This window comes from Pipistrellus hanaki (assembly GCF_964339955.1).
Source record: "Pipistrellus hanaki genome assembly, chromosome: 20".
Lineage (NCBI taxonomy): Eukaryota > Metazoa > Chordata > Mammalia > Chiroptera > Vespertilionidae > Pipistrellus > Pipistrellus hanaki.
In genome coordinates this window covers 3,087,694-3,115,297 of record NC_140522.1, presented here as the reverse complement: position 1 = coordinate 3,115,297, position 27,604 = coordinate 3,087,694, and the positions used below count along the sequence as shown (strand labels likewise).

The 27,604-nt window shown below is 38.7% G+C and overlaps 2 protein-coding genes across 6 annotated transcripts in view; both read left to right on the top strand.

The window, feature by feature from the left end:
• The window catches only part of ARID4B (AT-rich interaction domain 4B), a 53,524-nt gene extending 26,965 nt beyond the window's left edge, over nucleotides 1–26,559 (top strand). For 2 of the 5 annotated variants that reach the window (XM_084868674.1, XM_084868675.1), the window contains exons 12-24: nucleotides 502–574; nucleotides 2,465–2,559; nucleotides 3,429–3,526; nucleotides 4,547–4,790; nucleotides 5,261–5,436; nucleotides 9,286–9,540; nucleotides 15,216–15,300; nucleotides 16,277–16,475; nucleotides 18,304–19,524; nucleotides 21,146–21,259; nucleotides 23,717–23,932; nucleotides 24,151–24,297; nucleotides 24,819–26,559. In XM_084868674.1, the coding sequence (XP_084724800.1) occupies nucleotides 502–574; nucleotides 2,465–2,559; nucleotides 3,429–3,526; nucleotides 4,547–4,790; nucleotides 5,261–5,436; nucleotides 9,286–9,540; nucleotides 15,216–15,300; nucleotides 16,277–16,475; nucleotides 18,304–19,524; nucleotides 21,146–21,259; nucleotides 23,717–23,932; nucleotides 24,151–24,297; nucleotides 24,819–24,946 (3,051 nt within the window). In that variant the 3' untranslated portion in view covers nucleotides 24,947–26,559. Of the gene's footprint in view, nucleotides 1–501; nucleotides 575–2,464; nucleotides 2,560–3,428; nucleotides 3,527–4,546; nucleotides 4,791–5,260; nucleotides 5,437–9,285; nucleotides 9,541–15,215; nucleotides 15,301–16,276; nucleotides 16,476–18,303; nucleotides 19,525–21,145; nucleotides 21,260–22,214; nucleotides 22,369–23,716; nucleotides 23,933–24,150; nucleotides 24,298–24,818 lie in introns of all 5 variants that reach the window. The other 3 variants (XR_014793584.1, XM_084868676.1, XM_084868677.1) reach the window with 3 other exon arrangements.
• GNG4 (G protein subunit gamma 4) overlaps nucleotides 1–27,604 on the top strand; it is a 170,080-nt gene that overhangs the window by 65,453 nt on the left and 77,023 nt on the right. The gene's annotated exons all lie outside the window — the stretch shown is intronic.

Genomic DNA, 27,604 nt, shown 5'->3' with positions numbered 1-27,604 from the left:
TGTAGGTCGAGTTTGTTCCCCATTCTACCGATTCGGCACGCTTGCAGGCCTCGCAGTGGGGCTGTGTGTAATCATGGACACTTGTAGTTGCCGCTACTGGGACGCACACTTGGACAGTTCTCTGAGGAGTGATGATCAGTCAGTTTTGATGTGAATTAAACCCGGACCCAGTTTCATAGACGTGAGCGTAGGTTGTCTCCAGCCTGTGACCCTGAACGTGAGAGAACCATCTTTGTAGTCTCATTTCTTATGTGAGAATTTACATTTGGGATTGTCACTTTGGAGATACCTGTTAGGGCACATTCCTCTCTCTCTAAAGCCTAAAATGTCTAGAATTTTCTAGGTTCGGACAGCTTAGTATTGAGAAATCATTTGTATTTGATAAAAAGCCTTTGAAATATTGTAGCGAGTATTAGTCTTTGCTGTTGGTAGGAAATCTGCTAGTTTTATTCAATGCTTAACTGAGCAAAATAATATTCTGTTTTCTGTGACTAAAACTAGGAAGAAATAGAACCGTTTCCAGAAGAAAGAGAAAACTTCCTCCAGCAGCTGTACAAATTCATGGAGGATAGAGGTGAGTGTGCTTCCTTTCTTTTCCCCTCTCTCATCATTAATATTGCGGGTGTCAGATACATAGTGAATAATTTAAAAATAATAATTCTGTTCATTAAGCTTCCTATTCCCGGTAATCCTGGCCATCTTTTGATTGTCAATATCACCGGCACCTCGCATGTGTCTGTCACGTGGGAGGGGAATGAGGACTTGGACAGTGTTTTGATGGATGTCATGGCCGTGGACCCATCAGGGCCTGTGTTCTGTCCTGTTGTTTCTTCACTCCCGTTAGTTCTCTTCTGCCAAAGAGCGCAGATGCTAGGGAGCAGCAGCAGAGCGGGATCATAGCAGCACCGTTGTATTTGCACCCACATAGATGCCACAACCACTGTTTGACACACACACACGTGTGTGTGTGTGTGTGTGTGTGTGTGTGTGTGTGAGAGAGAGAGAGAGAGAGAGAGAGAGAGAGGTGGCTACACTCTAAGATGGACCCTAAGTCTTTTTATAAGGCTCAGCCTCACAGCTAAGAGAATGAACCCACACACAGAGCTAGAAGTAAAGAAATGGGACAGTGTTACAAGGTGAAGCGTGGCTTAGCTCCTTGAACCCGCCTAGTGTTATTACATAGATGCAGGGCTGGGGGAAGAGGAAGAGGTGCTGGCCTGTGGGGTACCCCAGTTCCCCAGGCCTGCGGGACCGTTACCCTCTTGCTCATCCGCTCAGAGTGTAGGTTCTTTCTGGGAAGATGGGAGCAAGGGAAAGGAGTCGGGAGAAGCAGAAAGCTCTCTACCTTGAGGAGAAGGACATGAATGAATAAGATGTGGAAATGCCACTTGACTCTAGTTATTTTTAAATCTTTGTTTGCTTGCTGATGAGTAGAAGCTGGCTCTGTTTGTCTTTTGCTTTCGTAAATGATAAGTGGCTACTATCATGTAGTTATCTTTTTATAGAATATACATTGTCCTTGATTCCTGTGTTATTTCTTTGTATAAATGCAGGCTTGGCCTAAGAAGGTAGGCTATTTCTTAGGCTTTTATGTGACATAAATAAAAGGTGATGAATAAAATCTAATATTAGAACAGTGATTATGCCAGTTATATATTTTTTGAAAAGGGCCATAGGTTGGGTAGCTCTGTTCCTTATTTCCTCTACCTTTTCTAAAAGTATAATAGTTCATGTCCTTGCCCTACATTTTTCCGTATTAGAATGAAAGACAACTATAGCTTTACTTTAGAATCACTTAGAGAAGTAATACTTTAGTAAAATGCAAAGAAAGGAAGCCCTGGCTGGCAGCTCAGTTGGTTCGAGTGCTGTCCCATATGCCCGGGTTGTAGGTTCAGTCCTGTGTCGGGGCACATACAAGAGTCAACCATGAATGCGTAAGTTAGTGGAGCAACACATCGATACCTCTCTCTCGTCATTAAAGAAAAAATCTCTAAAATGCTAAGAAGGCATCATAAAGACAACGCCATGTGAAGCAGGTGCCCACCATTTCAGCAGTGTTACCAAACCTTGTTTCCCTGATTTTTCAAATTATTATTACGCTTTCTTTGGTATTTATTCTTTAACTCACAAGGAAAGTAATAGCGGAATGAAATCATGTAAGGTTTCAACAACCTGGTGAGAGGGAGAAAAATGTTAATGAAATGGACTTTAGTAGACCTCCTTCCCCCCTGCCATGTATATGCAGGGTAGGACAAAAATTGGTTTACAGTTGTTCGTATGGAAAATGCAATAAATTAATAAATAATCATATAAGAATAAACTGTTTTATACTCACAACTGTAAAGCTACTTTTGTCCCACTTTGGGTGTGTATGCATACACTCACTGCACTGTATTTGAATCTTTTGAAGTTTTAAATAAAAAATGCAGTGTGATTTTAATATATTTTATGTTTTCCTTAACAGGCACACCTATTAACAAACGACCTGTGCTTGGCTATAGAAATTTGAACCTCTTTAAGTTATTCAGACTTGTGCACAAACTTGGAGGATTTGATAATGTAAGTATTACAATCAAAAGTGAAGCATGTTTTTACACATGTTTTCTCATCTAAAATTATTTATTCCAATGAATAAAAAATGGAAGTGACAGGTTTAGAAACAGAGCTGGCTTCCTCAGAACAACTTTAAATTCAATTAAAGATTTTTTAAAAATGAGCTTTCTGACTTATTGTTAAGTTTGTCAGACTTTCATAAACCACCTAGTTATGTCTTAAGTCACAGCATAACTATGGTATTTCGATGGAAAATTTTGCTTATGTCTCCCACTAAACTGTACCATACTTGGGAGCATGGGTCTGTGTTAATCTTTATATCTGAATCTCTTCCACTGTGCCTGATATATAAAACATATCATTTATATATGTATTTATAGAAACATCCAGAACATCTTTTTTTGAACTAGAAGAAATTATCTTAAGATTGCCATGTTAAATGATGCTCATCTAATTAAAACTGAAATTTTTTTTCTGTAGAATCAAATGTTTTAGTAAAAGCCATAAGGACTGCTTTGATTTATTAGCTTGTAAGTTTTATGGGACATGATACATCATTTTAAAATTTCTGTCTCAGTTTCTTCATTATAAATTTTGATTAGGAATTTGGACATTTTCTAATTTACTATAACAGGATTTATTTAAAATGAAATGTTATAATATTTCAACATTTATTCTCTGAGATTTGTTAGAATACTAAAACTTTAGAATATTGTTGTGAATCAATTTTTTATTTAGTATTTATTGAGATGAATATTTTTCATCCATTTGAGACTAAAACTAATAAATATAACATTTATATATACTATGTTTATAAAAATATTTTTATATTCCTACCTTTAACTTGGAAGTTTTCATTTCACTTTGTCCATTAGATTGAAAGTGGAGCTGTTTGGAAGCAAGTCTACCAAGACCTGGGAATCCCTGTCTTAAACTCAGCTGCAGGGTACAATGTGAAATGTGCTTATAAAAAGTAAGTCGGTGTGCTTGACATAGCTCTATTCCCTGTTTTATCCAGAAAGCAGGATGGGATGTATCCCATAACTGAGGCTCTAAGAAGAAATCAGAAATTTTCGCTAGAGCAATCACTCTATAATATAACATTTTCTAGAACATTCTGTGAACACTAGATCTGTGAGATAGTCTGTGAAGCAGTGTTTGTGGCCAGGTAAGTTTTGAAAGTACTGTGTTAGGTTAAAACGCCAACGTTTTGAAAGTTAGGTACACACAAGTTTGATTCCTGGTCCTGCCAGTTACTAGCAATCGGTGTCCTGGGACCATTCCTTTGTTCTCCTGAGCCTCAGTTTCTTCATGTGTAGAAGAAGAGACTACTGCTTGCTTCATAGGATTACTCTGAGGATTAAATGAGGCTTTACTTGTGCTTAGCGGTCCAAAGCCTGGCTTATAAAGAAGCACTCAACAAACATGCTGTCACTAGAGCAGCGTTTTTCAACCGCTGTTCCGCGGCACATGTTGCCTGGTGTGCCATAGGTGCAGACAAGACAAGAATTTTATAATTTTTCACTATTTTGTTTATAATAAAGTAATTATAAAATACTTTCTTTGTGTTTATTTGATTCCTATTCAAGAGAATTACTTTATATATAGTCAATATAGGCACAGAGTTAAATTTTTTAACATTTTCTAATGGTGGTGTGCCTCGTGATTTTTTTCATGAAACAAGTGTGCCTTTGCCCAAAAAAGGTTGAAAAACACTGCACTAGAGCTTGTAAAAGCTACTGTTGTTACAGTTGGTATATTTAAGATGATGACTGTCTTTTCACTTTTAGCATAGTTTTTTTAAATGAAACTTTCTTTGAAAAATTTCTATTTGGGTTAAAAAGATTGGGAAGAACTGAACTCTAGAATAAATGAGAATGTTAATAAGGCTCCATATCTGAAAACCAAGAGAAATGGACAAATTTAAATAACTACAACTCTACAATAATATTTCAAAATTTTTCCTAAATGTAATTTCTCTCCATGTTTCTAGATACTTATATGGTTTTGAGGAGTACTGTAGGTCGGCCAATATTGAATTTCAGATGGCACTGCCAGAGAAAGTTGCTAACAAGCCATGTAAGGAGTGTGAAAATGTAAAAGAAATAAAAGTTAAGGAAGAAAGTGAACCAGAAATGAAAGAAATAAAGATTGAAGAGGAGGAGAAGATGATAATGAAAGACGAAAAGCCTGCTGAGGATGATGTTGAAAGAAAGGAAAATATTAAACCCTTCCTGGTAAATCCATATTGCCCTTTGCCACCTTTGGTAAATTCTCCACATACTCTGAAGATTTGTTAATTTATTGTATACTTTTATACTTAGATTGTGCATTTCTTTTTTTTTCTTCTTTTTTTTTAAAATATATTTTATTGATTTTTATACAGAGAGAAAGGGAGAGAGAGAGAGAGTTAGAAACATCGATGAGAGAGAGTCATCGATCAGCTGCCTCCTGCACACCCCCTACTGGGGATATGCACACAACCAAGGTACATGCCCTTGACCGGAATCGAACCCAGGACCCTTCAGTCCCCAAGCCGACGCTCTATCCATTGAGCCAAACCGGTCTTGGCAAGAATGCAGGAGTTTCTTAAAATAACTAAAACCTCTCTCAATATTAGTATTGGTTGGTACCTTTTTTAATTAGAACAACATTTAAGTTGATAGTATTTACTTTTGTTGGTTTAGTTGCTCTGATCTTTTTCTAGGGAAGTAAAAAGAATTTGTTAGAATCTATATCTACACAAAGTGATCAGGAAAAAGAAGTTTCCATAAAAAAGGCAGAAGAAAATGAAAATCTGGTGGACAAAAATGATGACACAACTGGGATAGATGAATCCTTCAGCATAAAGGTAGAAGCTGAAGAAGAAAAAGCAAAATCTGGGTAAGAACTCTGTTTTTGGTTAAGATGCATTTTGGCCGAATGAATTCCTGTAATTTTCTCTTGGTATGTGCGTGTATGTGTGAATCGAAATTTGATTGACAAAATATAGAGTAATTGGCTGACTTGAACTTAGTACCTAAATTGCATTTGCCTACTTCAGAGACCCGACCAATGCCAATGCAGCAAAAGGTCATATATTCGATTGATTCTTTTTGCTCTCATCATAGAAATTTATAAAATTTTCAACTAGAGAAAAGTACTTTTTACTACGTGAAGCTCTGCTAAATAACCGGATAAGACAAATTTGGGAAAAGGATTTTCGTCAATGTTTTGTAGGTGGTATGTTGGCTGTAGACTTTGACAGTTGTATTCATTTCTTAAGCAAAAAAAATAAGAATGGAAAAGTGCTAATAATTAGTTTTTAAAAGGCCAAAATTGTTATGCTGTGTTTTATGTGCAAGTAGCATTTACTTGTTTGGGTTAGTTTGGAATGAAGAATTATTTAGCAATGTAATTTGTACACTGCCAGTGATCTTTGGTGTCTGATCTTATTTCTGAGCTTTAAAAACCCTAAACATTCCTCACTGTTGCTGGCCCTTTTCAAAAAGTACAACCAATGTTTTTTAATCACTTTAATATTTATCTGAAATTTGGCCACAGCATGAAGCCAAGGAGGGAGGGAGGAAAAAGAAAAACATGTTTAATGAATATAGTAAAAGGTGTTTATCTTCGTTACGTATCTGTGTGTACAAATATATCGCTCACATATTCCTTACTGCTATTGCAACTATTAAAAAACTTAATGAATATCCAGTTTTTTGCCTAAAATCTCTTGATCCTTTTAGTGTTATTTTGCAAAATTGGCCTCAGCATGCAGATAAAATTTAAAGGAAAAAAAAATAACCCTGGTTTAGCTGAATATAATTTGTTTCTTCATTATATTTGGTTCTCTGTATGTAAATGTTTATTTGAAATCATACATGCTTCTACTGGGGACTATTTCAACTGTTAAGAAAGAACTTAGTATGGATTCAGCTTTCTGCCTAAAAATGTGACATTTAAATCTGCAGCTATTTCTGGAACATCTACTGTGTCGAAGGCACTCTGATAAGCCTTTATTTTCTCTTTGTTACTAGTAATTATCTTTACTTTTCACATTAGTACTTTAAAAACATTATTATTAGTAAAATCTGTGTTTTGTAGGGCTTTATTAATTCATTTAATTCTTCAACTATATAGCTTCTTTCTTACTACAGAGATACACTCGTATATGTCATACCACAAACTGGTATTATCCTGGTGTGACTGCCCTCGTTTGATATTTTTTAGAAGCATTCTGTGTTAGAAATGAAAGTCCACAAGTGATTTCTGAATTTTACTAGATCAGTGCAATAGAAAATTTTACAGTTCTAAAGAATTAATACTGAAGTATTTCTCTGATATATAACTTCCACTAAATAATTAGCTACGACCAAGAATTTTTAATGACCTGCCTCCATATTTCTGCATCTGGTCCATACTAGGTATTGGTAAGTTGTAGCTTTTTTCTTTTAATTTGTTTCATTGTAAGGAGTGTGATATCAAACTGGGAAATTTGGATATTTCTTTGTGAATTCAGATGAAAAATTCTTGCTGGTGTGTGTGTGTGTGTATGTAATGTATTCATTAACTTCATTTCTTTAACCTGTATGCTGGTTGCATGTTAGACATTCAAAGGCTGTCTTTCTCGGCATTCTGTCTTGTATCTGGTTTAGTACACTTACCTCTGATTTTGCTACTGAATTCTTAGAAGAATTTTCTATGGCTGATTCAAGCCAGTAATTGTGTTGTCTGTTATCTGTGCATCAGTATATTATTTTCATGACTTTTATTTGATTGTTGTCTGAAGTTGCTATTAAATGTGAAATTTTTGGTTTTTGTTTTGATTTGTTAGTACAGAGTTTTTATTCAGATTAAATAAAGATTACTCTGGCTACCCCTTAATGTAGGCTGGTGCTTGCAATTCTTGGCATTTGTCAGTTGGTTGAGCATATTACATGATATGAGGTACCGTTTAGAGTTGTTTTCATTTTTTAAAAACTTTAGACTTTTTATTCTCTCTTTCTCCTTTTATATCATGATTCTGAGGTGCATGATAGGTCTCTTGTTTTGTTGTGGCCAGCACAACACATTTCCTTTTTTCCCTGATATTTTAACTTTTAATTTTATATATGTATATAGTATGTAATACACAGATAAAACATTTGTTTAAACTTGTTAATAATAGCTTATTATCCATAATACCCTTTCTGATAATTACTTGGATATTTTAGCATTACTGATCTTTCATTTTAAAGCTGTTCATGTACTTTCAATAATAGAGTTCATATTTTTTATCTTAGACAACAGTAGGTTTCCTTTAGGTTTTAAGTATATATTCATTTGGCTGTTTTTTGGTTATTTATCTGTTGTTGAAAGTATTACAGGTGTCCCCTTTATTTTTCCCACTGATCCCCTCCACTCCCCACCCACTCTTCCCAGGCCTTCTCTCCTTTGGCTGTAGATTTGTCTTTAAAAGAGGGATAATTCTTGAGAATCTTTACAGACTTGGGATATATTTCAGAGAAAATTGACACATTTGACACTTTTATGAAATCAGACTTAATTTTATAAGTTTATTGTGCTTCCCTTCCCGTCCCTCACTGTATAGAAGGAAAACAGTAGAATAAAAAGGGTTATAATGCTTTTATCTCTTATTTCTATATTATTTTTGTTGCCTGTATAATTAGGAATGCTAAAATATATTATTGATAAAAAGGTTGCTTATGAGAATATTAAAAATTATCAGTGGAAGTTGCCTTTTTTGTATAAATATTATTTCTATTAACTTTTAAAATTTAATGCTCAGCTGTCTTGTGATTCTGTTCTATGATGTTTATTCATTTGTCAGCTATAAAGTGATGGATTCTTTTTGAGAGGAATCTATTGTCATACATTTAGACATACTGCAGAGTAGATAAAAACTTAACTAAGTGTCGAGTTTCATGCTAAAGCATTGATTTTTTGCAATCTAGTGCTTAGAAAGATTTATGGCTTGAGATTCTCCCCAACTTGTTCAATACAGATTTGTGGCTAATATAAAATGAATATGAATACTCAGTTTTAGAAAGTACAGGATTCTGAAAAGATCAGAATGAGTTTCATTTGGAACTTTGAAGTTGAGAGAGTTGGTAGAGAAGAATTTCAGTGACTATTGTCAAGAGAGCAGAAATTTTGAAGTTTAGAAGAATAAAGAGAAAAAAACTTGATGGGGTATGAATGTGAAGTTAGTAGCATATACTTGTGACAGGTACAATAACATTTTAGTATATAATGCATGTGATTTTAGTCGGAGCACCTTTTAAAGTTACTAAGACTAGCCCCCGGCTTGGAGAAGTTTTTGCTTTAAATATCCTGAGGCTCGAAATATTTAAATGAACAATAATTGTAGTCAGAAAATGGCTATGAGGTGTAATGGTTTTTGTTTTTGCGAACCGAGCTGTGAAACACTCTCACAATAAAACCTGAGAAAATTGTAACGGTCCACTGTTTCTTGCTCTGCAGCACACCTCCTGTCCGTCTGGCTGTTGGAAGCTTTCTTTTAACGCACTTACTTTTCAATGTTCTGTTCTCTGATGTACCTTTTTTGTAACCATGGTCGTCTTATGCCGTTTTAGTTTTAATATTAAATTGAAAATCAGAGCATTTCATACGCACGGAACCTGCCGTTCCCGGACAATCACAGCCACGATTTGTATCAGTTTATGTGGTTTGGAACTGGAAAGCTTGTGAAGGGGCCCATATTAACTGCGATTTCTTAAACCTTTCAAGAGATGAAACGAATAAAGAGGAAGAGGAAGACGACGAAGACGCTGAAGAGGAGGAGGAGGACGAGGAGGAAGAGGATGAAGAGGAGGACAACAACCACGAGGAAGAGGAGTTTGAATGCTATCCACCAGGCATGAAAGTCCAAGTGCGGTATGGACGAGGGAAAAATCAAAAAATGTATGAAGCTAGTATTAAAGATTCTGATGTCGAAGGTGGAGAGGTCCTTTACTTGGTCCATTACTGCGGATGGAATGTGAGGTAACTTGAGTTTTAGCTAGTGATTGCTACCTGAAAACACTTGATTCATAATTTCCTATTTTAAGACGTAATGAATGAGCTATAGGCTGATTAGTATTTTTATTAAGGTCATAGCACTATGTGATAAATAAGTAGTTTTTAGTATGTAAATGCCTCGTATAGTGACTTCCTAACTCCTGTTAATACTTAGAAGACATCCTTGGTATCTGTCCAATAATGTTTACATTACATGTGGATCAATCAAAGTGACACTTGTTGAAATGATAGGAAAACCCTTACACATGTGAGAGATTCGAGCTTCTTGATGCCTACAGCCAATGATCAGGCTTCTTGCTCTCTTGCATTTTCAGCTACCTTGCCATAGTAACCTCTTTGTGATCTTCTGAAGTCGTCATTTCCTTCCTTCGGCCATCCTATTTCTTTCAGTAGGCAGGGCGTTTAGCACTGAGATTGCTTAAGAAGCATTAGCTATCTCAAGAAGGCCTTATCTCCTCCTCGGCAGTGCTTGGTGGCAGTGTTTTCAGGAGCCTCAGCAATGTAGTGTCATGGCTGAAGCATGTGGTTGCCATGTAAATGGGGCTGCTTAGCTTAGCTCAGTGCACGTGCTCCCTTCCCCGCCCAGGGAGCTGCCGCCGGGGCAGGCAGAGGCGCGGTCTCAGGCTGGGCTGGATGAGTGTTTTTCTTACCAAACGTTGCCTTTGGCTTATCCAAAGAAATTCTCTATTTTAAGTTTGTCCAAGGCTCCTGTCAGTTCTGGGATCCGATCATTTAGGTATCTTTTAAGAAAAACTTCTTCATCTGGGAAAGTTTAATACTATTTTTGAAATAAGATTGTAGCCCTTGGAAAGGTAATCACAGGAGTTTTAAGTGGTGGCTTCATGAGTGCCTGGTCTCTCCAAGGAGGAATATAAATATAATTCTCATGCTTTAAATTATAAAAATTTTTTGGAAAGTCATTAAAAAATTTCATCTGTTAAAAATAATAAATTAACTCTGTTCCTTAAAAGCACATTTTGTGTTGTCTGGCTGCAGCAGTAGGAAACTCCAGAAACATCTAATCCGATTTCCTTATTTATGGTGAGAAAAGTGCAGATCTGACCCATTGGGCTTGTTCTTTATTTCTGGCCCAGAAGATTAACCAAGTTTTGAGTTTTAAGACTTCACTGTCATCAGTGTTGTCCTGAAACAAGCTTTTCCAGATGCCACTTTTAAATCGTGTGTAATTAATCCTCTCGTCCGTTGGTCCTTACGCTGCCTTCAGGGTGCGTGACGTGTCTCACTGTAGTGCTGGCATTGATGAGATGTTCGGAGGAAGGCGCTCGCAATCTCAGATGCAGTTGCTGTAGAAATATTTTGCCCAATGATCATATTTAATCATTTTGATCCTATTAAATGGTCTTATTCAACATAAAAGCAGAGGGAGTTCCATTTTTGCCTAGGGTATAAATGTTGAGTATGTTAGTTTAAAATTAGGAGAAAATTGAGTCAACAAAAATTAATTATTAAATGATGCCCACAAGATAGATAAAAGCCACATCATCTTTTTTCCCTCTCCTTTCAGTTCTGGTTATTTTGCTAGTTTATTTTATTTTTATATATATACACGTATGTATGTATGTATGTATATATTATATTATATGTGTATGTATGTATATATATTTGCTAGTTTATCTATAACAAGGCAGTTTTCTTAGAAGCCTTTTAAAATGCTTTAAATTCTGTGATGAGTGGATAGAATTTAAGCATTCTCTAACTTTCACTATAATCAGGGCTTGATTGTTTTCTACTAATTATCTCAAACAAGAGGCTTAGTATATATGTGAGTTGAGACATTCATAAGATTATTCTGCAGTTAAGACAAAACTTTCTGTCTCATTAAGAAGAGATTGAGGCGGGAAGGTTAGGGAGAGGTGGGGAAGATGGGAGATCAACCGAAGGACTTGTAGGCATGCGTGTAAGCATAACCAATGGACGCAAGATATTGGGGAGGGAGGGCAGGTATGGGAGTGGGGGGGCAATGGTAAGATATGTACACAGATAATACCTTAATTTAAAAAATGGGGGGAAAAGAAAAAAAGAAAAGATTGACTAAAGGAAAGTATCTTAGTCTAGGAACATCTGGATTTTAGGGGCTAGAAAATATTCGGTATTTTAGCTTTGAAGTTGATCGCGGGTTGGGCAGGATGACGGGAGATTCTCAGTGGAGGCATGCAGGTGGTTAGGAATATAGAAAGGCAAAGGAGCACTCTTCTACAAGACTTGCCTGTGTCACTGAGAAGGATGCGCTCACTCCTGCCAGCCCAAGCATTGGTGTGGTCTGAACGTGAGAAGAAGAGAACTTACCATCTTGATGAAGAACTGTAGGGCGGAACCTACGGCAGCATCTTAGCGAAAACAGCCACTTCAGTAGCTGAAGCAGTTACTTTTCTTAGTCACTATCTGAGCACCCTCTCTCTGCAATAGCACCCAAGGCTGTCCTTCTGAGGAATAGGAAATCACTGTGGGAGCATTGGAGATCCCCAGCGTGTGGCGTCAGTTTGACTCAAATAAAATAAAACAAAATTAAAAAAAGGAAAAGAAATCACACATAATTTTTGCTGCTCCTTCTTGTCTGAAGCTAATCTAATGAGGACTCAAATAAAATAAAATAAACTTAAAAAAAGGAAAAGAAATCACACATAATTTTTGCTGCTCCTTCTTGTCTGAAGCTAATCTAATGAGGACGGCAACAAGCCCTCATCAGCTCTGCAACTGTTTTCCCATTATTTTCGGAAACGCAGCTTGATCTCTGAATTTGCACTTGCTGTGAAATTGGAAATGAAGATTTATGCATGAAGGCTCATGAAAGTAGTTTTATTTTCAGTAGCAGCCACTCATGACTATGGCAATTTAGAAAAAGTCATGCGGGGCTATTTATGTGAGTGTTGTGTGATCCGAAACATCATTTTCTAGCAAACAGGGTTTAAAAGGAAAATACCTTAGTTTTTTAAAAAAAACACACTGTGTTTTCTGAAATGCTATATAAACCTTTACGTTAATGTAATTGTTATTTATACCCTTAATTCAGAACTGAAAAACGTGATAACTGGTGAATGAATATTGAACTAGACCTCTTGGCAGCAGAATGGGAGTGAGGCAGAAATTAAAATCCGAATGAAAAGGATTGGTTTATAAACGCCATTCCTGTAGAATGTAGAGACTAATGGGTTGGGACAGATGTGGCCTGGCTCAGCCTGGAGTCTAGACTCTCCTCTATTCCTCTATATATGGCAACTCTTAATTTTCTGGGACCTGCCAAACCGTTCTGTTAAGGTTCCACTTTCTCTGTATTCAAATAAAAGTACTATGGCAGTCAAAAGGCTGTGAAAAAATCTTTTGCAGCATACAAAATACTTAGCATCAGAGAGTCCTACACGTAGAGAAATATAAAACAAAGCTTAAAAGCAATAAGGTGAACTTAAAAAATGACTCTTGCGTTGACTAGTTTTTCAGCGCAAGTGAAAATAGACTTTTTTTGTGTGTGTGTGTGCGAAATAAAGATTAAGCAGTTATCTTTACCACTCAAATGGGCTTGCTTTCTGTTTTCAACTTAAGAGTGTTTATGAAGCAGGACTTACCCATTTAGGGGTTTGTAGATTAGCAGGTACATTTTATGTGAATCATGACAATTGGACCTGCTTCATTGGTGGCTTGGTAGATTGGCAGGTAGTACGTTTGTCTAAACGGGCACAAATACAGTAACCCCCTAAACTGATCGGTTATTAGTAAAGTTTTGGGGATACTTTAGAAACTCAGTATGTGAGTCCCAGTTGCTAACCCTTTTCAGTGGTCTGTAAATAAAACCTGCTCTGCCATTGTTCTGCACGCTGCTTACTGCCTCTGCCTTCACTTCATCTGATAGAGTTAATTATCCAAGAAAATGGATTGATGTCATTACTGTATCATTCCATCGGGGTGGTTATGTCAAATCCTAAATTATGCTATGATTGTGTTTCTATCATGATGCTGTTATTTTCTTTATTATGATGAATACCATTCCTGTGTCTTTGGTATGGACTTAACAGTATTACATGAAATAGAAATACGGAATGTTAATAGCATGCTTAGAATTTTAGCTTTTCAGTAATATACTTTTATTTTTGTTGTATCTGAAGTACATTTCTAAAAGCACAAAATTGTGTTCAGTGAGTCTTCATAAATTTTGTTTTAGATATTTTCTCAAATTAAAAATACATGTATAGCCGGAGAGCTCAGAGCATCATCCCCATAAGCCAAGGTTGCAGGTTCGATCCCCAGTCAGAGCACCTATAAAATGCATAAATAACTGAAACAACCAATTGATGTTTCTCTCTCCCTTCCTCTCTCTCTAAAATCAATCAATTAAAAATAATAAAAAAGTATGTGTTGAGATTATAATAGGAAATTCATCAAGTAGGTAAATATCAATAAAATTGCTTAATAATCTACATATTTCAGGTAGTGAATTTTTAGTATTTATCAATTGGGTTTTGCTTATGAAATTATTTTGAAAATATCTTTATTTTGCGTGTAATTACTTCTAATCTCTGATTATGTCTTTTGGGTGTATATTAACATATGCTGATGAAGTTCCTCTGGAAAAGGTTTAGTTGTGTTGAAGAGCCACATCTGAATCAATGTTGGGTACAGAAACCATTTATGTCCGGCTGACTGACAGTCTTTTCCATTTTTATTATTGCTAAGTGATTGCTTAGGTGACTTGCCAACATATCCAAACAAAAACTATAAAGCTTTCCTTTTTGAACTTGACTTTTCTCTGGTGAGAGCAATTGTGTTATGGTCTCTGATTTCCTCTAGTTTTCTTTAAATATTTTAATTCATCACATTTAAAAATGCAAATGTTTACGTACCTTCTTTCAGAAGGTTGTCCCTCTGTAACTCCCACTTGGTGTTGCATCTCTGTTCACTGGTAAGCTCCCTGCAGGAAGGAGCTCTGCTGCCTTCACTGCTGAGTACCCAGTGCTCAGCTCAGAGCCTGTCACGTGATAGGTGCCGATGATGTATTTGTCATGTGACCCTGCCCTTGTTCATGCTTTTGGTCTTGGAGTTCACAGACTTGATCAGGTCACTCCCCCAGGGAAGTGACCTGAGTTGCTTGTGCATCTTGTCTTTCATGTTTGTTTCATTAGTTAGATGACTCAGAAGAAATATTTTCAAGTAAATCATGTACATACTTGAAAATATTTCATTAGTATTTTAGTTAAATATCCAGTAGGATACTTGTCTAGATCCTATGCTTTAATTATAAGGAATGTATTGAAAACAGATTTTAAGAAGTATGGTCTAATCACTAACAGGCAGTCTCAATTTTTAGAGAGAGAGAAATATTAATGTGAGAATGAAATATAGATTGGCTGCCTCCTGCACACCCCCTACCAGGAATCGATCCGGCAACCTGGGCATGTACCCTCACTGGGCATCAAACTCAACCCTCCTGTGCATGAGACAATGCCGCACCGGTCAGGGCGGTTGGTAACTTTATGCATCAAACCAGGAAGTTGAACTAAATGATCTCCAGGGCTGTTTCCAGTTATAAAATGTGATGATTCTATTTATCTACGAGTTTCTCTTTAATGTGCCTTAAGTATCTCTGTGGTATATGTCTGTATATTTATATCAATTTCCTTTAACTTTAGATATGACGAATGGATTAAAGCAGATAAAATAGTAAGACCTGCTGATAAAAATGTGCCAAAGATAAAACATCGGAAAAAAATAAAGGTAAGTGCTCATTTTTCTCTACATCACACTTCTTCATTAAAGAACTTTCCCCCCAAAATTATGCATTAAGTGTGTGTGCATGTGTGTTAGCAGCGCTAGAAATACTCCTTGAAATAGCAAACTTAGCAAAAGCTAGATTTGGGTTCAGTAATACTGTCACTTATGGAAAGGCATGTTGGAAACTGTACTCAATGACTCGTGTCCACCCTCTCCTGCCCTCTGATTTCCAGCGAGGGAGCCCTGGGTCACGTACTAACTGCAAACTACGCAGAAGCAAAGGGGGCTCCCTGGTCTGACCGCAGGGAGCGGCTCAGAGCAGGTTCCCATAGATGCCGCTGTGTGGACGTTGATGTTACTTTTCTCTATGATCCAATTGATCTTTCTAAGATTAACTCTCTCTAAAGTTTTCTTGGAAAGCAGACCGTTAGCTTTAGAACAGTTTTAATGTTTTGAATGGCGTATGTATTTGAGGTGTTTAGCAGTTCTTCTGAAGTACACTTTTCATATTCAAAGTGTGACGCCGTTTACTTTCCTGCTAAACAATACTCTAGTGGCCCCTAATAGTGAGAGTTTTCCCCTAAAATGGTCGTTCTTTCCTCACTGTGAAATTGGGTTGAGTTTTGGTGTGGCCTCATCAGACCTTTTCATCTTCACTCCCGGTCTTTGCTGGAAAAGAGGAGTGACAGTGGTTAGCACAATTATATAGGTTTCGGGTACCCCAGAGGTGTGCTAGTCTTAATGGTCTGCCTGATTGCTAATGTATTTCATATAAATAATAGACAGGAACTTTTTGCTCATCCTGCATTGTTTGTTAAATATTGAAAAAACTTCTGTGGCTGTTTTGAGGGGCTTTTTGTATATTTTTGTTATTTAATAATACATTAAAAGAGTTAAAATTAGTATTAACAATGTTACTAATAAATGCCTCATGATAAATTATGGCTAACATGAGATACTTTCCCCCCCCTTAATCTAGAATAAATTAGACAAAGAAAAAGACAAAGATGAAAAATACTCTCCTAAAAACTGTAAACTTCGGCGCTTGTCAAAACCACCGTTTCAGACAAATTCATCTCCTGAAATAGTATCTAAACTGGATCTTACTGATGCCAAAAACTCTGATACAGCTCATATTAAATCGATAGAAATCACTTCTATACTCAATGGACTTCAAGGTAAGTATATTAAGTGTCCTTTTTGCATGCAAGTGTTGGTTGTTCGCTTTTACAAATCAAATTCTGTAAAGGTTATTCATTGACATCAAATTGGTTTTTTAATTGAACCAGAATTTTTTTTGCTCTGTTACTTGAAAGAAAGCCAGCCATTGATTGAGGCTTAGAAATATTTCTGTTAGTAGATCCAAGGGCACCAGTAAATTGTAGTTAACATTTAATATTCATCCTGTTGTATTGATTCTGTGCTTTTTTTTTTTCAGATTCCATTCTTTCTGTTGCCATGGGAAGCACAGTTTTTGTTATGCCATATTAGAATATAAATTGAATTTTTTGTAAAGAATATTTAACTTAGCTTATCTTAATTACATTTATTATATTCTCTTTTATGGTGACATTACTGCTTAATACTTACAGCAGGATGAACTGTAACGATCAGATAATAACAGTGACAAAGACTGGTGGGAGGGGGAGGTTTATAAATCTGGCTGGCAGGGAAAAGAGGGGGACGATCTGATCCATCAAATGAAGTAAAAGAATGTATCTCCATAAAAAATAACTTGAAAAGAGTTATAAAAAATCTGAGATATTTTTTATTTGTTGTTAATTCTCACCTGAGGATATTCCCATTGATTTTTAGGTAGAGTAGAGGGGGGAGAAGGAGAGAAACATTGATGTGAGAGAGACACATCAGTTGGTTGCCTCCTTCACGAGCCCAGACCAGGGCCGGAGAAATTAGCAAGTACCTAACTAAAAGAGGAAATATTTTTAGAACTGACAGGCAGAAATCTTGAAATGGAAAGAGCCCCTCAAATACTTAAAGTGATGCAGAAAGAGCCATACCTCAGTATATTGTTATGACATTATAAAATAGCAGGAATAAAAACATCACAAAGGTATGAAAGAGCGTTTTCAACACTATAAGCAGAGCTGCACCTTCAAAATGTGGAAGGAAAAGAATTTCACCTTGACATTCTACACCTGGTTAAACTGATCGCACAGTGAAGTTTGGGGTCCGGCTGTTTTCAGACAGGGAAGGACAAAGAATGTTTTCCTCCCGTGTGCCTGTTGTAGGAAACTGCCAGGTGGTCCAACACTGCAGGGGAGTAAACTGAGACCGAGGAAGACGTGAGATTCATCTAGCAGTGGGTCTAGGTCAATGGTCGGCAAACCACGGCTCGTGAGCCACATGCGGCTCTTTGGCCCCTTGAGTGTGGCTCTTCCACAAAATACCACAGCCTGGGCGAGTCTATTTTGAAGAAGTGGCGTTTGATCATTTTTTAAGATTTAGTTATGCAGGAACACGTTGAAAATTTTTAATGTTTTTACCCATCTTAATTGCCTCAATTTTTTTTTTAAACTTAAACCTAGTTAAAGAACATACTACATGGATTTCTTAGAATGTTATAGTTAAGATTCTAAATTCTGGAATCAAATGACTTCAATTTAGACTTTCTCTTGACTTTTTCTAGCTATTTGGGGTAGTTTAACCTCTCTAAATCCTAGTTTTCTAAACTATAAAATAGAGATGATAAAAACACACACCTCACAGCTTTTATTAGGTATAATTTACAGACCATAAAATTCACGACCTTTATGTTTACAATTTTATGTTCTGGCTAAAGTATATAGTAGTGGAACTATCACTCCTGGTGTGATGTAGACATTATTGCCGAGTGTCTTAACTCTCTGAAGCAGTTCCCTCACTATGAAATGGAATAAAACCTGGCGAGCAGGGTGGCTAATAACATAGGAGCTAACATATAGAGTGCGTGGCGCAGAGAAAGGCTCTGCTAACCTTCCTCTCATATCATTTTTCTTTCTTTTCCAGCTTCTGAAAGTTCTGAAGACAGTGAGCAGGAGGACGAGACAGGTGCTCACGACATGGACAGTGCTGGCAAAGAGGAACCGAAGGCGGAGTGTCTGGCCCACGCCAGAAATACTGACCTCCTTTCAAAGGAGGAACAGAACAGCTCATTTTTGCTGGAAGAAAGCAAGGTCCACGCAGAGTTGGTAATATCTAAACCAGCGTCCAAATCTCCGGAAAGGTTAAGAAAAGACATAGAGGGCTTGTCCGAAGATACCGATTACGAAGAAGATGAAGTCACCAAAAAGAGAAAGGATGGCAAGAAAGACACCCCCGAAAAAGCCTCGAAGCCGCAGGTCAAACGTGGGAAGAGAAGGCACTGCAGCACGGAGGAGTGCGGGAAGACCGGGTCGCCCAGCAAAAAGGACGAGAGGGCCAAGAACAAAGACTCGCTCTGCGTAGAGAACAGCAGCAACAGCTCTTCCGATGAAGACGAAGAAGGGAAACCAAAGGCGAAGCTGACGCCGACGAAGAAGTACAACGGCCTGGAGGAGAAGCGGAAATCTCTGCGCACCACCGGCTTCTATTCGGGCTTCTCCGAGGTGGCGGAGAAGAGGATCAAACTCCTGAACAGCTCGGACGAGAGGCTTCAGAACAGCCGAGCCAAGGACCGCAAAGACGTCTGGTCCAGCATCCAAGGCCAGTGGCCCAAGAAGACGCTGAAGGAGCTCTTCTCCGACTCCGACACCGAGGCCGCCGCGTCCCCCCCGCACCCGGCCCCGGAGGAGGGCCCGGCCGAGGGCGCCCTGCAGCCCGTGGCCGAGGAGGAGAGCTGCTCCCCCGGGGGCGCCGAGCCGGACGCTCCGCCGCCCGCCGGCCCCGACCCCCCGCCCGCCGAGGACAAGCCCCCGGAGGCCGGCGACAAGAAGGCGGACTTCCCCAGCAGCGGCAGCAACTCGGTCCTCAACACGCCGCCCACCACCCCGGAGTCGCCGGCCTCGGTCATGGTCACAGTCACGGACGCTGGCCAGCAGCAGGCCTCTGTGCCCGCATCGGACGCGCTGGCCCCGAGCCAGGAGGAGGTGCGGAGCATCAAGAGCGAGACGGACAGCACCATCGAGGTGGACAGCGTGGCCGGGGAGCTGCAGGAGCTGCAGTCCGAGGGCAACAGCTCGCCCGCCGCCTGCGACGCCAGCGTGAGCTCCAGCAGCAGCGCCCAGCCCGAGCCCGAGCCCCCCGAGAAAGGTGAGCGGCGAGCGGGCCGCCTTCGTCCCCCCTTCCGGGGCCTCCAGTGGGAACCTGCAAAGCCGCGTGGGTAATGAATAGCGGAGTGCATTGATCTCCAGGCTGGAGAGGGACTCCGTGTCCTCTGCTCCCAGGCCCAGGCCAGACCTGCTAGGAAATTCCTTATACACTGGCGGACTGTGCGGCATGAGCAGCTTAAGTGTGTGTGTGTGTGTGTGTGTGTGTGTGTGTGTGTATATATATATATATATATACATATATATATTTATATTTTTTTTTCTTTTTTTAAAAAAATATATTTTATTGACTTTTTACAGAGAGGAAGAGAGAGGGATAGAGAGTTAGAAACATCGATGAGCAAGAATCATCAACCAGCTGCCTCATGCACACCTCCTACTGGGGATGTGCCCGCAGCCAAGGTCCATGCCCTTGACCGGAATCGAATCCAGGACCTTTCAGTCCGCAGGCTGACACTCCATCCACAGCCAAACGGGTTTCGGTATACTAGTACCTTTTGATGGTGCCATAGCTGTACTTCTGTCATCATTTTTCTTATAAACCACTTCGCTCAGGTGTCTTTAAATTGGTGTGCTCTGGCCTGACTCTGGCTTCAAAGCACTCTCTCCATGGTAAAGGCAGAGCACTCGGTAGGGTCTGTATTTGATGTCACATACCAGCTTTTATTATGCTAGATCCAACTTTTCTCACACAAATCATTTTTTCCTCTTCCAGCTTTATTGAGGTAAAATTGCTATAACATTGTCACACAAATCTTAACATATTTCTTGTGGAACAACAAATACTAAGTAGAATATATAATTGCTATTTTTTTTTTTTACCTTCACAGATATAGCTACTCTGATTGTATTTGTCTCCATACTATTTTATGGAACTGAATTGCCCAGGCTAGATCAGTAAAAAGGAAAATGTGTGGAAACTACAGTGTAGAGGAGTGATCAGTCGGGGAAGCCTGAGCAGCAGGGAAAGTGGTCCTTACAGGAAAGGAGACACTTATAATATTTTGGATAATCTACCATGAAGATGAACCGTTACTTAGAACTGCCATTTGTAATGGATTTGTAAATGGTGTGTGAGTTAACCAGTGCCCTGAGATTAAGTTCCTGATCAAATGAATAAATATGTACTATCACTGTGAGTTACTACTAAAATTTATCCCATTCGTATCATAGCATTTAAAATTACATTAATATCATTATAAGATATATTACTAATATTTAAACTGTAATTAAATTTTAATATTTTGCTTTTACTGAATTTTAACAAATTTTACTTTTTATTTTCAGCATATGCCTGTTTTTGAATTCCTACTAGACTTAAAAGCTCTCAGTACTATAAATCAGTTTATATCTGATTTTTCTAAGAAGGATGTTCACACTTCATTTGTTTTAAAAAAAGAAAACAACCCTCCAACTTAATAAGTCAGCTCATTAATAACAGTCTATTTAAAAAATAACACTAAGCTTGATGATAAATTTATAAATCTCAAAGGGCATGTATAGAGTCAGAATTGTTCTGTACTTATAAAATGTGGAATGAAGTCATACCTAGGAAATGCTTGATTTGTATATTGTGTTACTTAATAATTACTTTCCCTTTGTAGCCTGTACAGGTCAGAAAAGAGTGAAAGAAGCTCAGGGAGGAGGAAGTTCATCAAAAAAGCAGAAACGAAGCCATAAAGCAACGGTGGTAAACAACAAAAAGAAGGGAAAAGGCAGTAAGTCGTAAAGCCTCTTAACTTTTTAGACATAAAAATAATGGCGGATGTGGTGCTCACTTGTAAGGTATAAAAATGTTGAATTACTGTTTTGTAAGCCTGAAAGTAATTACTGTATGTCAACTATACCAGTAAGTTATGGCGGATATTTTCTCCCCATTAAGGTATTCAGGATATGGTATAAGCCAATATATGTATTTTATTTAATCCTCACTTGAGGATATGTTTTTTATTGATTTGAGAGAGAGAGGAAGGGTGTCAGATAGATGAGAGAGAGGACCATTGATTGGTTGCCTCCTGTACAAACCCACAACCTGGGTATGTGCCCCGACTGGGAATTGAAGCTGGGACCTTTCAGTGTATCTATGGGATGACGCTCCAACCAACTGAGCCACACCGGCCAGGGCTAAGTCAGTATTTTAATTCTGTCACCACCCACACAAGTCTTCACAGCCTAGGTCAATTCTTGGATTAAGCGGTTTGGTCTTATTCAGCGGTGTCATTCATTGCTGATGAATGTGCCAGTCATCTTTTTTAAAATAACAGCCACCGCTCCTATAATGTAAACATCTCCATGTTTGTTTTATGCTCCATAGTTCTTTACCCTTGTCACATCACATTATGTATTATTTTATTACGATAAATGGATGGCTTTGTCATTCTTCAAGGCAAAATCAGCCTAGAAGAGAACAGTCAAGACAGCTTTGGCGCTGTCATCCCAACAACTCCAGCCAACCTTGACCTTGGACACCTCAGCCATGTGGCCAGGAGAAGCCATGAGCAGTGTGTACTGTGCACATTGGCTGAGGGGCTCTGACTGAAGACTTGACTTTAGCAGTGACTCTCGCCCACCTGCAGGGCTGTGTGTACTGTATTTCTCCTGAGGGCTGCACGTGTTATCTCTCTCTTGTAGACGAAGTGAGAAGCGGAAAATATGTAAAGAATTTTTTTTCAGGTGCCCCACACTGACTCCTGCTGCTCTTCCAGGAGACTCCTGCCACCTCCACCGCCTGACCTTGGCTCTCGGCCGGCTTGGCTGCACTTCAGTGCAGAAAGGGTTATGCGGCCAGCGCCCTGAGGTTCTGCTGAGCCCATATGACTTCCAGGCGGTGAATATGGCGTTCCTTGGGGCCCCGGGCGGCTGTGCTCAGCAAGGCCTGAGAGCCAGGCTGAGGCAGGCCACTGCGTCAGAGTGGGCCGAGCCTTGGGGGCTGAGCGAGGAGATGCCAGGGGTTCCAGAGCAGCAGAGGGGGGTCTGGGCGGGGCTGTGATCAGGAGACGTGGTGTCAGAGCGTGGTGGCGTCTCTTTATCCCCAGAACACCACGTGGAGGAGACGCCCTGTACCTCCCTGGAGATGTCTCAGGCCTTGAGAGCCAACTGTATTCCGTTATTTTTGGTAGCTGTGGTTAAATGGAGAGTCAATGAGTAGATGCCAATTTGATCGTCAATGATTTGGAGTAAATGCCAGGATAGTTAAAGCATTTTTTATCACACTGTGATGTTTTTGTCTTCAAGACTTTACCATTGAAATGGCATTTCCTAAGAGGGGTCATCTTCAGCAACACAGTTAACATTCACACAATTGAAGATAAGACTGTTGATTGCTTTCTCACGTTTTAATTATTGGGCTTACACCTTGACCTTGATAAATCAGAATGAGGCTACCATCCATTCTTTGAAAAAAATTCAGTTAAATGAATTAACTCTCATGGAATCTAAAATAAGACTTTTTTTTTTTTTTTTTTAATCCAGAAAGAGGACATTGAGGGGAAAATCAGTGCCATCATCTTAGTCAATCACATGTTAAACTTATCAAGGTGTTAACCATTTCTATGGTACTGAGGCTTTTAGTCAGTAAAACAGGTGTAACATAATATTACATAGACCTCAGAATTTTTCTTAAATTACTGAATCTGTTTACCCGGGTAAAACTGATGGTTTATTGCAGTCAGCAAGCTATTACTTGAGAAATTCATTTTATGTATCAAAGTTTAGTGTTTACTCCCGAATAATCTTTATTGGACATGATGATTATGCATCAGTTTGTGGCCAGAGGAGTAGCATACATCTATACAATCTGAAATGTCAAAATGAAGAAGTTTTATAATGAGTCAGTTTAAAAGGTGCTGTATTCTATTTTTATACATATTAACATAATGGAATAAAAAGCCATTCAGATAATTACTGTAATGGAAGATTAGGGTTGTTTTTTGTGGTTTTTTTTTAAAAAAAAAATACTATTGGCAACTCAGGTAAGAAGAGTCTCATTTTGCCTAACTGTGCCGGTGCCTTTGTACAGGATGGTTTTTCGGGCGTTCAGGCAGCTTCCATAACACAAGTTGTATTCATTCGGTAGGAATAAACTCACATGGTGATTTGAAGTTGACCATTGAGATCTGTGGCAGAACCTTTGTTGCTTTCCCGTTTCCAACGCTCTCCTCTCGCTTGTGTTTCAGCCAACAGCAGCGACAGCGAAGAGCTGTCTGCCGGGGAGGGGGCCGCCAAGCCGCAGCCGGCCAGACCGCTCCCCCCGGCGGGGAAGGCCCACAGCGCCAAGTCGCCTGCGCGGACCCAGTCGCCAGGGAAGTGTGGGAGGAACGGGGACAAGGAGCCCGACCTCAAGGAGCCCAGCAGCCGGCTCCCCAAAGTTTACAAGTGGACCTTCCAGATGTGTGAGTGGCAGGGGGTTGTGACAGTGGGTCAGTCTGTAGCAGCTTCATCCTGGTCACTCTGGATGCGAGTCACTGAAAGGCAGTTTGTAACCAAGCTTAAGAGACCCAATAGCCAGTTGCATCATAGAGGCTTTATTTGGATCTTGATTTGAATAAATAGATTGTATCTTAACATTTTGTTCAAAAATACATATTAATAAAAGTTTTAAAATTTGCAGCGGACCTTGAAAATATGACAACTGCTGAACGCATCACAATTCTTCAAGAAAAATTGCAAGAAATCAGAAAACATTATCTGTCATTAAAATCTGAAGTAGCTTCCATTGATCGTAGGAGAAAGCGTTTGAAGAAGAAAGAAAGAGAAAGTAAGTGTGTTTACCTTTACTTACACATAAAGCAGCTGGGACTGCATTAGACTCACAGGAGTTTGTCATGTGTATCTTTAAGCTGTCTTATTATCCTCACCCATCAAGTGGAAAAATTTTGCCGGAAGAAAAATGATCTCCAATTATAATCACTTTCATAGAGCATACAGTCTGTTCCCCAAAAATTCTAATAAAATTTTGGTTAGTGAAAAGTGCTATGGCCTTAGCCCGTTGTGGCTCAGTTGGTTGAGCTTGGTCCCATGCACTGAGAAGTCACGGGTTCGATTCCCTGTCAGGGCACATGCCGCGTTTGTGGACTTGACCCCCAGTAGAAGGTGTGTGGGGTCAGACGATCAGTGATTCTCTCTCATCATTGCTGTTTCTTACCGTCCTCTCCCTTCCTCTCTGAATCAATTAGAATAAATTTAAAATAAAAATGCAGTCTAATGATTTACTCCTGTGGATTGCTGGGTATGTATATGTTTCTTTAAGCTGCTGACTGGGCTTTCCTCTCCCTGTAGGTGCTGCTACATCCTCCTCCTCCTCTTCGCCCTCCTCCAGCTCCATCACAGCTGCTGTCATGTTAACGTTAGCTGAACCGCCCGTGTCCAGCGCATCGCAGAACGGAGTGTCGGTTGAGTGCAGGTGACAGCAGGGCTCGCTCACGCACTTTGCACTTAACGGCTGGAGGGCCGCGTCCTTTTCATGCTGCACAGTGGCACAGAACAAACTCACACAAAGCACTATTTTATATTTAAAAATGTTTCTTGACAAGCTGACTTGGCACTTAAGTGCACTTTTTTTATGAAGAAAAAGTACAATGAACTGCTTTTCCTCAAGCAATAATTGTTAACAACTTGTCTGGGAATTGTGTGTCTGGTGACTTGAAGGCCTTCCACTGTGGCTAATGGAGGCTTTTCACTGCCTGTATAGACGATACAGTAAGCGCAATGATTGGGTGGCCAGAAAAGGGTGAGACAACTTACTGTATATGTATTCCCTTGTATTTTGTTAAAGCTGGAGCATTTGATATTTTTCCATTTATTTATGAAAAAAATATGAACCTATTTTCATTTGTACAAGCTAATTGTTTTTTAAAGAGAGTCACTTTGCGGTGGCTTTAATTGTATAAGTCAAGCACATGTAATAAATTCAAAACCTGCCGTTAACGGGACATCAGACACCAGTCCTGGTAACCAAATATTAAAGATTCTCTTTAAAAAAAAAAGACTGAACATGTTTACAGGTTTGAATTAGGCTAAAAGGTCTTGCAGTGGCTTTTCATCCCCTTCAAATTGGAATGGAACTACTGTACTTTGCCATTTTTCTATAAATCAGTATTTTTTTTTAATTTTGATATAATACATTGTGTGAAAAAAAAAAAGAAAATGGCTAATAAACTGTATTAAATCTTAAACAATGTATAAAGATTGTATTTAGCCAGTTCAAAGTGTATATTTATTCATAATGAATTATAACAGTTATATTTTTGTGTTTTCTTGTAAATGTTTCTTTTCCTTAAATACAGATAACTCATTTGTATTGCTTATTTTATTATGAGCTACAACAAGAGGACTTCAGGAACAAGTAAACTGTATGAGTATGGTTCAAGGTTGAAATATAAATAGGTAATCGGGTAGTAGGCCTATGAAATTAAATGCCTTGTATAAAATAAATGGACGCAGAATTGTTCTCACTTGTATTGACTTTATGTTGTATGATTCCAACCTCTGTTCTGTTTGGCACTTGTATTTAATTCTCCACCTTTGTAAGACATTTGTATATTGCGGATGTGTTCATTCAAGCTATTTAATACCTGGCACTGTTAATACACAGTACTTTACTGTACAGACTGTTTTACTGTTTTAATTGTAGTTCTGTGTACTTTTTTTTTTTTTTTTTTTTTAATGGGGCTGGCATGTTTTATTTGTTTTCAGGCAAAATGATGTGAGAATTTTGAAGCGTTTTGTTGTAGATGCTAACGTGTCAGAATCCTTTACATTCAACTTTTCTAAGAAAAGCCTTTTTCAGTCTTGTAGTGTGTGCTTACAGTAACTAATTTTGTTGAAAATGGTTTCAAGTTACTCAAATTTGTACAGGATTGTAAAGATTTGTTGACAGCAAAACATTGAAGAAAAAGCTTATAGAATAAAAGCTATAAAGTATATATTAGGATCTGCAAACAATGAAGAATTATGTAATATATTGTACAAATGTAAGCAAAGGCTCTGAAATAAAATGCCATAGTTTGTGAGTCATTGATTCTGTTTCTAAAAGATTAAGTAATTTTGGTTCATTTCTGTACGTGATGACTGATTCCAACATATATCTCCATGCTGTAGTGTCAAGAAGGGTTAATTTGACATACAGAAAGGGAATGTCCTATCCATAAAAATTAAAAGTCCACTAACCAGGTACAGGATTTATTAGGCCTTCTGTTATCTTTGTGTACAGTTTTGCTTGAGTCTGAGCATGATGAATACCTAAGACTTGGAGATTTGTCTAAAGAATACAATCAAAACGTTTGTTTTCTTTAACACACTTAAAACCATTACCAGTAGCCCCCTCCCTTTTTTTTTTTATTGATGGGAGAGAGAGAGAGAGAGAGAGACATGTCTTACATCCAATACGCACACCTAGGGCAACCTAGGGAATCGAACCTCCCGCACTCTGGTGCTTGGGACAAAGCTCCAGCCAACTGGGCCACACAGGCCAGGGCACCACCTTTTTTCTTTTAAATTGTAATTGTCTTTTAATTTGCATGGACCCTGTTGGTCTCATACTTCTAGTGCGCTCCACTCTTGCACATGGGAATCGCTGGGAAGGCTAAATCGCCCTCAGAGTCCCTGTCACCTGGCTGCAGTAGGACCTGGATGTTGATCTTTTTCTTAAGGTCTCCAGTGATTTATTGTGCTTCGGGTTGAGAATCCCTGCTTTACCTCAAACCTTTTAAGACCAATAGTTTCTTTGACCCATTTCATGAACTTCCCACCAAGAGAAAATACCGTTTTAAAAGCATACTGGTTCAAAGCTCAAATGTGTATTTTTTATTTTTATTTTTTTTACAATTTATTATTGTTTAAAGTATTTCATGTCTTCTTTTTCCCCCATTGACACACACATGCCCCCCCCCCTTCCACTCCCATCCCCAAGGGTAAGCCCCCACCTATATTTTGGTTATACAAGTATGCGTGCATACAAGTCCTTTGGTTGGTCTCTAACCTCCTCCCCTGCCCCTTGTCTCTATTTTTATCAGTTTATGTTGCCATTATATCCCACATATGAGTGTGATCATGTGATGTTTAGA